Source organism: Salvelinus namaycush, unplaced genomic scaffold (genome assembly GCF_016432855.1).
Source record: "Salvelinus namaycush isolate Seneca unplaced genomic scaffold, SaNama_1.0 Scaffold833, whole genome shotgun sequence".
NCBI lineage: Eukaryota > Metazoa > Chordata > Actinopteri > Salmoniformes > Salmonidae > Salvelinus > Salvelinus namaycush.
In genome coordinates, this window is record NW_024061568.1 from 1 (window position 1) to 15,298 (window position 15,298).

Genomic DNA, 15,298 nt, shown 5'->3' on the forward strand with positions numbered 1-15,298 from the left:
AGAGCAGGAGTGAGGCGTGTGCTCTCTGTGTGGTGATGGTCTTTAGCTGTGTGATTCTCCTGGTGGGGAGGTCTCTCCTCACGGTCGGAGCAGTGGTTAGGACTCTCTCCTAAGGGAACAGTATGTACGGGTTACATATAGTACACAATATGGGAAATACACTGCCCTTTGGGACGCAGACTTAAAGATATGAGATGGCACCCTATTCCCTATAGAGCTCTGGTCTAAAGTAGGGGATAGGATGCCATTTGGGACACAATGATAGTAAGTCCTCATTAATTCATGTTTCTTTAAGTTCAACAGCCTCCCTCCCTCCACTTACTAAGTTCAACAGCCTCCCTCCCTCCACTTACTAAGTTCAACAGCCTCCCTCCCTCCACTTACTAAGTTCAACAGCCTCCCTCCCTCCACTTACTAAGTTCAACAGCCTCCCTCCCTCCACTTACTAAGTTCAACAGCCTCCCTCCCTCTACCTACTAAGTTCAACAGCCTCCCTCCCTCTACCTACTAAGTTCAACAGCCTCCCTCCCTCTACTTACTAAGTTCAACAGCCTCCCTCCCTCCACTTACTAAGTTCAACAGCCTCCCTCCCTCCACTTACTAAGTTCAACAGCCTCCCTCCACTTACTAAGTTCAACAGCCTCCCTCCCTCCACTTACTAAGTTCAACAGCCTCCCTCCACTTACTAAGTTCAACAGCCTCCCTCCCTCCACTTACTAAGTTCAACAGCCTCCCTCTACCTACTAAGTTCAACAGCCTCCCTCCCTCTACCTACTAAGTTCAACAGCCTCCCTCCCTCTACTTACTAAGTTCAACAGCCTCCCTCCCTCCACTTGCTAAGTTCAACAGCCTCCCTCCCTCTACTTACTAAGTTCAACAGCCTCCCTCCCTCTACTTACTATGTTCAACAGCCTCCCTCCCTCTACTTACTATGTTCAACAGCCTCCCTCCCTCTACTTAGTAAGTTCAACAGCCTCCCTCCCTCTACTTACTAAGTTCAACAGCCTCCCTCCCTCCACTTACTAAGTTCAACAGCCTCCCTCCCTCCACTTACTAAGTTCAACAGCCTCCCTCCCTCTACTTACTAAGTTCAACAGCCTCCCTCTACCTACTAAGTTCAACAGCCTCCCTCCCTCTACCTACTAAGTTCAACAGCCTCCCTCCCTCTACTTACTAAGTTCAACAGCCTCCCTCCCTCCACTTGCTAAGTTCAACAGCCTCCCTCCCTCCACTTACTAAGTTCAACAGCCTCCCTCCCTCTACCTACTAAGTTCAACAGCCTCCCTCCCTCTACCTACTAAGTTCAACAGCCTCCCTCCCTCTACTTACTAAGTTCAACAGCCTCCCTCCCTCCACTTACTAAGTTCAACAGCCTCCCTCCCTCCACTTACTAAGTTCAACAGCCTCCCTCCACTTACTAAGTTCAACAGCCTCCCTCCCTCCACTTACTAAGTTCAACAGCCTCCCTCCACTTACTAAGTTCAACAGCCTCCCTCCCTCCACTTACTAAGTCAACAGCCTCCCTCTACCTACTAAGTTCAACAGCCTCCCTCCCTCTACCTACTAAGTTCAACAGCCTCCCTCCCTCTACTTACTAAGTTCAACAGCCTCCCTCCCTCCACTTGCTAAGTTCAACAGCCTCCCTCCCTCTACTTACTAAGTTCAACAGCCTCCCTCCCTCTACTTACTATGTTCAACAGCCTCCCTCCCTCTACTTAGTAAGTTCAACAGCCTCCCTCCCTCTACTTAGTAAGTTCAACAGCCTCCCTCCCTCTACTTACTAAGTTCAACAGCCTCCCTCCCTCCACTTACTATGTTCAACAGCCTCCCTCCCTCTACTTACTATGTTCAACAGCCTCCCTCCCTCTACTTAGTAAGTTCAACAGCCTCCCTCCCTCCACTTACTAAGTTCAACAGCCTCCCTCCCTCCACTTACTAAGTTCAACAGCCTCCCTCCCTCTACTTACTAAGTTCAACAGCCTCCCTCCCTCTACTTACTAAGTTCAACAGCCTCCCTCCCTCTACTTACTATGTTCAACAGCCTCCCTCCCTCTACTTACTATGTTCAACAGCCTCCCTCCCTCTACTTACTAAGTTCAACAGCCTCCCTCCCTCCACTTACTAAGTTCAACAGCCTCCCTCCCTCTACTTACTAAGTTCAACAGCCTCCCTCCCTCTACTTACTAAGTTCAACAGCCTCCCTCCCTCTACTTACTAAGTTCAACAGCCTCCCTCCCTCTACTTACTAAGTTCAACAGCCTCCCTCCCTCTACTTACTAAGTTCAACAGCCTCCCTCCCTCCACTTACTAAGTTCAACAGCCTCCCTCCCTCTACTTACTAAGTTCAACAGCCTCCCTCCCTCTACTTACTATGTTCAACAGCCTCCCTCCCTCTACTTACTAAGTTCAACAGCCTCCCTCCCTCTACTTACTAAGTTCAACAGCCTCCCTCCCTCTACTTACTAAGTTCAACAGCCTCCCTCCCTCCCTCTACTTACTAAGTTCAACAGCCTCCCTCTACTTACTAAGTTCAACAGCCTCCCTCCCTCCACTTACTAAGTTCAACAGCCTCCCTCCCTCTACTTACTAAGTTCAACAGCCTCCCTCCCCCCACTTACTAAGTTCAACAGCCTCCCTCCCTCCACTTACTAAGTTCAACAGCCTCCCTCCCTCCACTTACTAAGTTCAACAGCCTCCCTCCCTCTACTTACTATGTTCAACAGCCTCCCTCCCTCTACTTACTAAGTTCAACAGCCTCCCTCCCTCCACTTACTAAGTTCAACAGCCTCCCTCCCTCTACTTACTATGTTCAACAGCCTCCCTCCCTCTACTTACTAAGTTCAACAGCCTCCCTCCCTCCACTTACTAAGTTCAACAGCCTCCCTCCCTCTACTTACTATGTTCAACAGCCTCCCTCCCTCTACTTACTATGTTCAACAGCCTCCCTCCCTCCCTCTACTTACTAAGTTCAACAGCCTCCCTCCCCCCACTTACTATGTTCAACAGCCTCCCTCCCTCCCTCTACTTACTATGTTCAACAGCCTCCCTCCCTCCCTCTACTTACTATGTTCAACAGCCTCCCTCCCTCCCTCTACTTACTAAGTTCAACAGCCTCCCTCCCTCCCTCTACTTACTAAGTTCAACAGCCTCCCTCCCTCTACTTACTAAGTTCAACAGCCTCCCTCCCTCCCTCCACTTACTAAGTTCATCAGCCTCCCTCCCTCTACTTACTATGTTCAACAGCCTCCCTCCCTCTACTTACTATGTTCAACAGCCTCCCTCCCTCCCTCTACTTACTAAGTTCAACAGCCTCCCTCCCCCCACTTACTATGTTCAACAGCCTCCCTCCCTCCCTCTACTTACTATGTTCAACAGCCTCCCTCCCTCCCTCTACTTACTATGTTCAACAGCCTCCCTCCCTCCCTCTACTTACTATGTTCAACAGCCTCCCTCCCTCCCTCTACTTACTATGTTCAACAGCCTCCCTCCCTCCCTCCACTTACTAAGTTCAACAGCCTCCCTCCCTCTACTTACTAAGTTCAACAGCCTCCCTCCCTCCCTCCACTTACTAAGTTCAACAGCCTCCCTCCCTCTACTTACTAAGTTCAACAGCCTCCCTCCCTCTACTTACTAAGTTCAACAGCCTCCCTCCCTCTACTTACTAAGTTCAACAGCCTCCCTCCCTCCCTCTACTTACTAAGTTCAACAGCCTCCCTCCCTCCCTCTACTTACTAAGTTCAACAGCCTCCCTCCCTCCCTCTACTTACTAAGTTCAACAGCCTCCCTCCCTCCCTCTACTTACTAAGTTCAACAGCCTCCCTCCCTCCCTCTACTTACTAAGTTCAACAGCCTCCCTCTACTTACTAAGTTCAACAGCCTCCCTCCCTCCACTTACTAAGTTCAACAGCCTCCCTCCCTCCACTTACTAAGTTCAACAGCCTCCCTCCCTCCACTTACTAAGTTCAACAGCCTCCCTCCCTCCACTTACTAAGTTCAACAGCCTCCCTCCCTCTACTTACTAAGTTCAACAGCCTCCCTCCCCCCACTTACTAAGTTCAACAGCCTCCCAGTCCACTTCTTCTACTGGGGATCTGCTGACTTCCTCGTCCTCCTCTTCTTCTTTAACCGTCACCTCAACAGTTTGACTCAAGTCCTCCTCCTCCTCCACTACTTTAATGTTCCTCCCCAGTGTCTGACTGAAGACCTCTCTGTCGTCAGGACCCAGTGACCTGCGTTTGGATCTGGATTGGTCACCTGGATTCTAGAATGAAAACAGTGATAAATAATACAGGAAGTAATATATCCTCTGAAGATCAGGGTCTGTGTTAATAAAGCATCTCAGAAGAGGAGTGCTGATATAGGATCAGGTCCCCTTGTACATGTGATGTTGTTCAGATCAGATCCAATAGGAGTGCTGATCTAGGATCAGGTCCCCTTGTACATGTGATGTTGTTCAGATCAGATCCAAGAGGAGTGCTGATCTAGGATCAGGTCCCCTTGTACATGTGATGTTGTTCAGATCAGATCCAAGAGGAGTGCTGATCTAGGATCAGGTCCCCTTGTACATATGTTGTTGTTCAGATCCAATAGGGAGTGCTGATCTAGGATCAGGTCCCCTTGTACATGTGATGTTGTTCAGATCCAATAGGAGTGCTGATATAGGATCAGGTCCCCTCCTGTCCATTCTTTATAATCTAAAAGCCCAAACTGATCCTAGATCAGCACTCCTACTCTGAGATGCTTGAAACATTTGGCCCCTGAAATAAATAACATTAGTTTACAGTAAAATGTGAAAAGGTCATTTTCTCCCACCTTGTTGATGTGTGATGTAGGGGGACTTCCTCCTTCACTACCAGAAGAGCCATGGACAGGACTCTCACCTGTAGAGATAGGTTGGTATTATGGGTTATAATGAGACTACCAGGACTCTCTCCTGTAGAGATAGGTTGGTATTATGGGTTGTAATGAGACTACCAGGACTCTCACCTGTAGAGATAGGTTGGTATTATGGGTTGTAATGAGACTACCAGGACTCTCTCCTGTAGAGATAGGTTGGTATTATGGGTTATAATGAGACTACCAGGACTCTCACCTGTAGAGATAGGTTGGTATTATGGGTTATAATGAGACTACCAGGACTCTCTCCTGTAGAGATAGGTTGGTATTATGGGTTATAATGAGACTACCAGGACTCTCTCCTGTAGAGATAGGTTGGTATTATGGGTTGTAATGAGACTACCAGGACTCTCTCCTGTAGAGATAGGTTGGTATTATGGGTTATAATGAGACTACCAGGACTCTCTCCTGTAGAGATAGGTTGGTATTATGGGTTATAATGAGACAACCAGGACTCTCTCCTGTAGAGATAGGTTGGTATTATGGGTTATAATGAGACTACCAGGACTCTCACCTGTAGAGATAGGTTGGTATTATGGGTTATAATGAGACTACCAGGACTCTCTCCTGTAGAGATAGGTTGGTATTATGGGTTATAATGAGACTACCAGGACTCTCACCTGTAGAGATAGGTTGGTATTATGGGTTATAATGAGACTACCAGGACTCTCACCTGTAGAGATAGGTTGGTATTATGGGTTATAATGAGACTACCAGGACTCTCTCCTGTTTATCTTTTGATGGAAGGATGGATGGTCAAAAGTAGTGCACTACATAGGGAATAGGGAGCCATTAGGAATGTATCTTAGGGTAAAGTAGTGCACTACATAGGGAATAGGGAGCCATTAGGAATGTATCTTAGGGTAAAGTAGTGCACTACATAGGGAATAGGGAGCCATTAGGAATGTATCTTAGGGTAAAGTAGTGCACTACATAGGGAATAGGGAGCCATTAGGAATGTATCTTAGGGTGAAGTAGTGCACTACATAGGGAATAGGGAGCCATTAGGGATGTATCTTAGGGTAAAGTAGTGCACTATGTAGGGAATAGGGAGCCATTAGGGATGTATATTAGGGTAAAGTAGTGCACTATGTAGGGAATAGGGAGCCATTAGGGATGTATCTTAGGGTAAAGTAGTGCACTACATAGGGAATAGGGAGCCATTAGGGATGTATATTAGGGTAAAGTAGTGCACTATATAGGGAATAGGGTGCCATTAGGAATGTATCTTAGGGTAAAGTAGTGCACTACATAGGGAATAGGGAGCCATTAGGGATGTATATTAGGGTAAAGTAGTGCACTACATAGGGAATAGGGAGCCATTAGGAATGTATCTTAGGGTGAAGTAGTGCACTACATAGGGAATAGGGAGCCATTAGGGACGAATAACCTGCCTCCACTTACTAAGATGAGAAGGGTCCCAGCCGACGTCCTCTCCATCAGAATTGATCAGACCACCAACTTCCTCCTCCCCGTCTTCCTGTCCCCCGTTGTGACCGAGGTCCTCCCCCATGTGTGTCTGTAGGTGTTTTCTCAGAGCCTGCTCTGTCGGGAGGTCCTGTCCACACACTGGGCAGCGTTGAGACCCTGGGGAAATGGTTTGTGAATGTTAGCAACAGTGTTCTGTTTTGTGTCGGCAGTGAAGTGGCCGACAGTCTGAGAAGGCAGTGAAGTGGCCGACAGTCTGAGAAGGCAGTGAAGTGGCTGACAGTCTGAGAAGGCAGTGAAGTGGCTGACAGTCTGAGAAGGCAGTGAAGTGACTGACAGTCTGAGAAGGCAGTGAAGTGGCCGACAGTCTGAGAAGGCAGTGAAGTGGCCGACAGTCTGAGAAGGCAGGGAAGTGGCCGACAGTCTGAGAAGGCAGGGAAGTGGCCGACAGTCTGAGAAGGCAGTGAAGTGGCCGACAGTCTGAGAAGGCAGTGAAGTGGCCGACAGTCTGAGAAGGCAGTGAAGTGGCCGACAGTCTGAGAAGGCAGTGAAGTGGCCGACAGTCTGAGAAGGCAGTGAAGTGACTGACAGTCTGAGAAGGCAGTGAAGTGGCCGACAGTCTGAGAAGGCAGTGAAGTGGCCGACAGTCTGAGAAGGCAGTGAAGTGGCCGACAGTCTGAGAAGGCAGTGAAGTGGCCGACAGTCTGAGAAGGCAGTGAAGTGGCCGACAGTCTGAGAAGGCAGGGAAGTGGCTGACAGTCTGAGAAGGCAGGGAAGTGGCTGACAGTCTGAGAAGGCAGGGAAGTGGCTGACAGTCTGAGAAGGCAGGGAAGTGGCTGACAGTCTGAGAAGGCAGTGAAGTAGCCGACAGTCTGAGAAGGCAGTGAAGTGGCTGACAGTCTGAGAAGGCAGTGAAGTGACCGACAGTCTGAGAAGGCAGTGAAGTGGCCGACAGTCTGAGAAGGCAGTGAAGTGGCCGACAGTCTGAGAAGGCAGTGAAGTGGCCGACAGTCTGAGAAGGCAGTGAAGTGGCCGACAGTCTGAGAAGGCAGTGAAGTGGCTGACAGTCTGAGAAGGCAGTGAAGTGGCTGACAGTCTGAGAAGGCAGTGAAGTGGCCGACAGTCTGAGAAGGCAGTGAAGTGGCCGACAGTGAAGTGGCCGACAGTCTGAGAAGGCAGTGAAGTGGCCGACAGTCTGAGAAGGCAGTGAAGTGGCCGACAGTCTGAGAAGGCAGTGAAGTGGCCGACAGTCTGAGAAGGCAGTGAAGTGGCTGACAGTCTGAGAAGGCAGTGAAGTGGCTGACAGTCTGAGAAGGCAGTGAAGTGGCTGACAGTCTGAGAAGGCAGTGTGAGGTAAACATAAGTATCTGTTTCCTGTCTAAACTGCCACTACAAATAATACATGTTGCTATGTAGGCTTTCCATTACACGTAGTAAGATTAGTATTTGCAGTTTGAATACATATAAAAATGAGCTATTTGCAGCTTCGCTGTAACATTCTGGAATGTTCATTCAAATCGTTCCAACTGAAGTTGTTACTGTGGCAACATGTTCGGCTGTAAAGGAAGTGTTGTTGAACTCGCCTCCTGTCTGGTTCTCTCTTGCGTGGGTCCGGAGGTGGTACTTCAGAGTGGCAGGCTGGGCGAACCTCCTCCCACACAGGGCACAGAAGTACGGCTTCTCCCCTGTATGCACCATCTGGTGTCTCTTCAGGACGTCTGCCTGGCTGAACCGTCTCCCACAGTCAGGGCAGGAGTACGGCTTCTCCCCTGATGGATGGATGGACAGATGGACAGATGGGTGGACAGATGGATGGACAGATGGGTGGGTGGGACAGACAGACAGTGTCACTCCACAATAATGAGCCATTTACTTTATGTCCGTATTATTATGTTTTATTATTTCTTATTGTTGTTGAAAAGGAACCTGCAAGTAAGCATTTCATTGGACGTTGTATACCACGTGAATCCCATACATATGACAATGCTGTAATGTATGCTGTCAATTGCTGCATAAAGTTTCAAGTTTTATTAAAGAACCACATTGTGGACAACTCAAGAGTTTTGAGACACTGATATCCTTCGATCGTTAAATCAACCTCACCTGTATGCACTCTCGAGTGGACTTTCAGGTGCCCGTTGTCACGGAAACCCTTCCCGCACTCGGGGCAGACGCAGGGTTTCTCTCCCGTGTGAGACCTAAATCAAATAATTCTTTATTCAAAGTGCATTTAAACTTGAAACAGACTTTACAGTAAAACAACAAGGAGATCAAATGAAAACAAGAATGAAATAAAATGACCTCTGGTGCATCTTCAGGCTGTCCTTCTGGGTGAAACTGGCGCCACACTCCAGACACTGGTAAGGCTTCTCCCCGGTGTGAATCCGCTGGTGTTTCTTCAAGTTTCCGATCTGAGCAAAGCCCTTGCCACACACAGAACAGGAGTAGGGCCTCTCTCCCGTGTGTGTTCGCTGGTGCACTTTCAAAAATTCATTTTGGGTGTAACTCTTGCCGCAGACGGAGCAAGAATAAGGTCTCTCCCCCGTGTGTGTCCGTAGGTGAACTCTAAGACTTCCCTTCTGGGTGAAGCTCTTCCCACACACAGAGCAGGAGTGAGGCTTCTCTCCGGAGTGTATCCTCTCATGTTCTCGGAGGCCTCCTGAGTGGGCGAACCTCTTGCCACAATCAGGACAGGGGTAAGGCTTCTCCCCTGTGTGTACTCTCTGGTGTCTCACCTTATGGAACACAATGGAAATAAGTAATTGACTTGTTTTGTGTTATCCCGTCACGTTTTAAGTACTGTGTGTATATGTCATTTTTTTAAACTGGGAAATAAAAATCATCAAACTCACCAGGTCACATGGGCGGGAAAACTCTTTCCCACAGTCCAGACAACAGTGTGAAAAGGTTTTGGTTGGTTCTGTTTGGTTCTGTTGATCAGGTTCTCCTGATGCAGGGGGGCTGTGGGACGGGCTGGGCTGGTTGTTAACATCATCCTAAAAGAGGATGAAGGGCAGAAGGCAGCCGTGACTAGTTCTGGAGAGGGGAACATTTGTTTTGTTGTGGTACACGAAACTATTGTTTTGTTGTGGTAGACTATATGAGTGTGTTGTTGTTGTGGTAGACTATATGAGTGTTGTTGTTGTGGTAGACTATATGAGTGTTGTTGTTGTGGTAGACTATATGAGTGTTGTTGTTGTGGTAGACTATATGAGTGTTGTTGTTGTGGTAGACTATATGAGTGTGTTGTTGTTGTGGTAGACTATATGAGTGTGTTGTTGTTGTGGTAGACTATATGAGTGTTGTTGTGGTAGACTATATGAGTGTTTTGTTGTTGTGGTAGACTATACGAGTGTTGTTGTTGTGGTAGACTATACGAGTGTTGTTGTTGTGGTAGACTATATGAGTGTTGTTGTTGTGGTAGACTATATGAGTGTTGTTGTTGTGGTAGACTATATGAGTGTGTTGTTGTGGTAGACTATATGAGTGTGTTGTTGTGGTAGACTATATGAGTGTTGTTGTTGTGGTAGACTATATGAGTGTTGTTGTTGTGGTAGACTATATGAGTGTTTTGTTGTTGTGGTAGACTATATGAGTGTGTTGTTGTGGTAGACTATATGTGTGTTGTTGTTGTGGTAGACTATATGAGTGTGTTGTTGTGGTAGACTATATGAGTGTTGTTGTTGTGGTAGACTATATGTGTGTTGTTGTTGTGGTAGACTATATGAGTGTTGTTGTTGTGGTAGACTATATGTGTGTTGTTGTGGTAGACTATATGAGTGTGTTGTTGTGGTAGACTATATGTGTGTGTTGTTGTGGTAGACTATATGAGTGTGTTGTTGTGGTAGACTATATGAGTGTTGTTGTTGTGGTAGACTATATGAGTGTGTTGTTGTGGTAGACTATATGAGTGTGTTGTTGTGGTAGACTATATGTGTGTGTTGTTGTGGTAGACTATATGAGTGTTTTGTTGTTGTGGTAGACTATATGAGTGTTGTTGTTGTGGTAGACTATATGAGTGTTGTTGTTGTGGTAGACTATATGAGTGTTGTTGTGGTAGACTATATGAGTGTTGTTGTGGTAGACTATATGAGTGTTGTTGTTGTGGTAGACTATATGAGTGTTGTTGTGGTAGACTATATGAGTGTTGTTGTGGTAGACTATATGAGTGTTGTTGTTGTGGTAGACTATATGAGTGTTTTGTTGTTGTGGTAGACTATATGAGTGTTGTTGTGGTAGACTATACGAGTGTTGTTGTGGTAGACTATACGAGTGTTGTTGTGGTAGACTATATGAGTGTGTTGTTGTGGTAAACTATACGAGTGTTGTTGTGGTAGACTATATGAGTGTGTTGTTGTGGTAGACTATATGAGTGTGTTGTTGTGGTAGACTATACGAGTGTTGTTGTTGTGGTAGACTATATGTGTGTGTTGTTGTGGTAGACTATATGAGTGTTGTTGTTGTGGTAGACTATACGAGTGTGTTGTTGTGGTAGACTATATGAGTGTTGTTGTTGTGGTAGACTATATGAGTGTGTTGTTGTGGTAGACTATACGAGTGTTGTTGTGGTAGACTATATGAGTGTTGTTGTGGTAGACTATATGAGTGTTGTTGTTGTGGTAGACTATATGAGTGTTGTTGTGGTAGACTATATGAGTGTTGTTGTTGTGGTAGACTATATGAGTGTTTTGTTGTGGTAGACTATATGAGTGTTGTTGTTGTGGTAGACTATATGAGTGTTGTTGTTGTGGTAGACTATATGAGTGTTTTGTTGTGGTAGACTATATGAGTGTTTTGTTGTGGTAGACTATATGAGTGTTTTGTTGTGGTAGACTATATGTGTGTTGTTGTGGTAGACTATATGAGTGTTGTTGTTGTGGTAGACTATATGAGTGTTGTTGTTGTGGTAGACTATATGAGTGTTGTTGTTGTGGTAGACTATATGAGTGTTGTTGTTGTGGTAGACTATATGAGTGTGTTGTTGTGGTAGACTATATGAGTGTTGTTGTTGTGGTAGACTATATGAGTGTGTTGTTGTGGTAGACTATATGAGTGTGTTGTTGTGGTAGACTATATGAGTGTGTTGTTGTGGTAGACTATATGAGTGTTGTTGTTGTGGTAGACTATATGAGTGTTGTTGTTGTGGTAGACTATATGAGTGTTGTTGTGGTAGACTATATGAGTGTTTTGTTGTGGTAGACTATATGTGTGTTGTTGTGGTAGACTATATGTGTGTTGTTGTTGTGGTAGACTATATGAGTGTTGTTGTGGTAGACTATATGAGTGTTGTTGTTGTGGTAGACTATATGAGTGTTTTGTTGTGGTAGACTATATGTGTGTTGTTGTGGTAGACTATATGAGTGTTGTTGTTGTGGTAGACTATATGAGTGTTGTTGTTGTGGTAGACTATATGAGTGTTGTTGTTGTGGTAGACTATATGAGTGTGTTGTTGTGGTAGACTATATGAGTGTTGTTGTTGTGGTAGACTATATGAGTGTGTTGTTGTGGTAGACTATATGAGTGTTGTTGTTGTGGTAGACTATATGAGTGTTGTTGTTGTGGTAGACTATATGAGTGTTGTTGTGGTAGACTATATGAGTGTTTTGTTGTGGTAGACTATATGTGTGTTGTTGTGGTAGACTATATGAGTGTTGTTGTTGTGGTAGACTATATGAGTGTTGTTGTTGTGGTAGACTATATGAGTGTTGTTGTTGTGGTAGACTATATGAGTGTGTTGTTGTGGTAGACTATATGAGTGTTGTTGTTGTGGTAGACTATATGAGTGTTGTTGTTGTGGTAGACTATATGAGTGTTTTGTTGTGGTAGACTATATGAGTGTGTTGTTGTGATAGACTATATGAGTGTTGTTGTTGTGGTAGACTATATGAGTGTGTTGTTGTGGTAGACTATATGAGTGTGTTGTTGTGGTAGACTATATGAGTGTGTTGTTGTGGTAGACTATATGAGTGTTGTTGTTGTGGTAGACTATATGAGTGTTGTTGTTGTGGTAGACTATATGAGTGTTGTTGTGGTAGACTATATGAGTGTTGTTGTGGTAGACTATATGAGTGTTGTTGTGGTAGACTATATGAGTGTTGTTGTGGTAGACTATATGAGTGTTGTTGTTGTGGTAGACTATATGAGTGTTGTTGTTGTGGTAGACTATATGAGTGTTGTTGTTGTGGTAGACTATATGAGTGTGTTGTTGTGGTAGACTATATGAGTGTTGTTGTTGTGGTAGACTATATGAGTGTTGTTGTTGTGGTAGACTATATGAGTGTTGTTGTTGTGGTAGACTATATGAGTGTTGTTGTGGTAGACTATATGAGTGTTGTTGTTGTGGTAGACTATATGAGTGTTGTTGTTGTGGTAGACTATACGAGTGTGTTGTTGTGGTAGACTATATGAGTGTTGTTGTGGTAGACTATATGAGTGTTGTTGTTGTGGTAGACTATATGAGTGTGTTGTTGTGGTAGACTATATGAGTGTGTTGTTGTGGTAGACTATATGAGTGTGTTGTGGTAGACTATATGAGTGTCCAATACTTTGATCATGGAATCAGGGCCTGTATTTCACAAAGCATCTAACAGTAAGAATGCTTAACTCAGACCCTCCCTGTCCAGGTAATCCTAAAGCAAAACTGATCCTAGATCAGTGTGTTTGTGTTAGTGCTTGGTAGGAACAAAAGACTGCACCCACCGCTCTGCAGATAAGACTGGCCCTGTCTCAAAAGACCCACCCAGTGGCATGGTGTCACTACAGACTGACTGAGCAGCAGCAGTAAACTAACCGCCAGCTTGATACTTTGTTACATTGACAACCACAATCAAATCAGTTTTCAGATGACTGAGCATAAACGGACCTGGCATAACCGGTCTGTGCTATTACTCCAACTCTTGTCACGCATCGTCTTGCAATTACAGCAATGGAGTTTTCACAGCCCGATTTGGGACAAAGCTTGCCCATTCATGTGAGGCATTCGAGTCCGAAGGGCCAGGACAATGTTAGTAGATTTGGCTGGCTAGCTAACGGGCATTCGTCCCTCCCGTGTCTTACCTCGTCCATTGTGGGTCGGTCAGAACCGGGAGGAGTGAATTCTGCCGACATGTTATTGATTGTTGTTCTTTTACGTTCACTTCAGCTCGAGGACACTCACGTCAGTTGAACAATTTACTGGTCGTGAAACGATTTGAAACCTAACCAGCCATCTAAACGAAGGCAATACATGCAGAAATCCTATATGTTGCCATTTTAACAGTAACTAGCTAGCTAGACTGTTTAGAAGAGGTAAGTAAGCCGACTGTTTGCGTTACTGCATCACCGTACTTCCGGGTATGATTCTTCTGCATGACTAAACTACCTGGTAGAATAGCGCCACCTTGTGTACAGGAGTGAGAAGGCAGGCAATACAAGGCGCTCACAACCTGCAGGAATCTTGTTCAATTATATATTTTTATTTTATTTTAACTTTATTTAACAAGGTAAGTCAGTTAAGAACAAATTCTTATTTACAATGATGGCCTGCCCCGGACGACGCTGGAACAATTGTGGGCTGCCCTATGGGACTCCCAATCACGGCCGGATGTGATACAGCCTGGATTCGAACCAGGGACTGTAGTGATGCCTCTTGCACTGAGATGCAGTGCCTTAGACCGCTGCGCCACTCGGTCCTCAAACCAACGTTAAAGGTGCATGCCGCCACCTACTATGCTGCTGAAGGGTCAATCACGGTCTAAATCCTCCTACCTCAGTGCTTCTGAAAAACAAAATAGCCCTACTAACTTCTAATAGACCCTCCCCCATCCCCCAAAATCCCCGTCCCACCTCAATGACCCTACACTTCCATTTTCCCTCTGTTAAACATACTTAAGACAATATAACAACACATGCTCCACCGTTTCATCGACCGTACACTCCAGACACCATTCACATGCTGCCAACCAGATGTAATGACGAGTTCAATGTACAATATCCTAAGCGCAATCACCACCTCTTCCTTCCTAATCTGACCTTTGAACCTTGGTCCACTGACCTTTCTTTAGAGGGAATATAAATGCTGTCCCTTGGGCTCAGAGTCCCATCTCTTCTGCCACACATCTATCAAAATGGCCCTGATCTTACATCTGGCCTCACCTCTACCCAGTGGAACATTAATATCAATTATATTTAGTTTCAAAGCTCTTTTGGCTAACTGGTCTACAATTACATTCCCTTCCACACCCGATTGTACTGGGACCCAGCAGAATATCACTACTGGCCTCCCAAGTGGTGCAGCGGTCTAAGGCACTGCATCGCAGTGTTGCGGCATCACTACAGCCTGGGGTTCGATCCCAGGCTGTGTCACAACCGGCCGTGACCGGGAGTTCCATAGGGCGGTGCACAATTGGCCCAGTATCGTCCAGGTTAGGGGAGGGTTTGGCTGGGGGGGCTTTAATTGGCTCATCGCGCTCTAGAGACTCCTTGTGGCAGGCTGGGCGCCCGCAGGCTGACTTCGGTCATCAGTTGAACGATGTTTCTTCTGACACATTGGTGCAGCTGGCTTCCTGGTTCCTGGCGAGCGGGTGTTAAGAAGCGCAGCTTGGCGACCTTCGCCTCTCCCAAGCCCGTTGAGGAGTTGCAGCATATAGTATTGAGCAGCATATAGTATACACCCATTCTCTCAATTTTCCATAATAACATTAACACATCCAATAGTAGGTCACTCCTATCAGATTGACCAGATGATAAACTATTCAAGACATAGAATCTGAGCAAACTATAATTCTAACAGGTTGTGCGACTATTATCACCAACAGTTCAACTGAGTATACTGACAGTTCCCCTGCCGTAATCATAGTAAACACTTCAATATTGCCCTGTTACATTTTCTGCACGCCTTATAAAGCCCACGTTTACCAAGGCCGTCTTCAAGCATAGCAAATAAAACCTTATTCTTGATATCCATCAGCTTGGCTCAGTAGTGTGAAAAGAGAAA

The 15,298-nt window shown here is 45.7% G+C and overlaps 1 protein-coding gene across 1 annotated transcript; it reads right to left on the reverse strand.

Moving 5' to 3' along the window:
- Positions 1 to 7: 7 nt before the first annotated feature.
- Positions 8 to 13,632, reverse strand: LOC120043010 (zinc finger protein 664-like; the record flags this gene model as incomplete). The annotated part of the gene is made up of 9 exons (XM_038987744.1): positions 13,381 to 13,632; positions 9,177 to 9,320; positions 8,626 to 9,059; positions 8,428 to 8,522; positions 7,908 to 8,093; positions 6,301 to 6,483; positions 4,813 to 4,880; positions 4,051 to 4,261; positions 8 to 109 (listed from the first exon to the last, which is right to left on the reverse strand). Coding segments are annotated over exons 1-9 (1,474 nt in total), but the record flags the coding sequence as incomplete, so codon positions are not given.
- Positions 13,633 to 15,298: the final 1,666 nt, after the last annotated feature.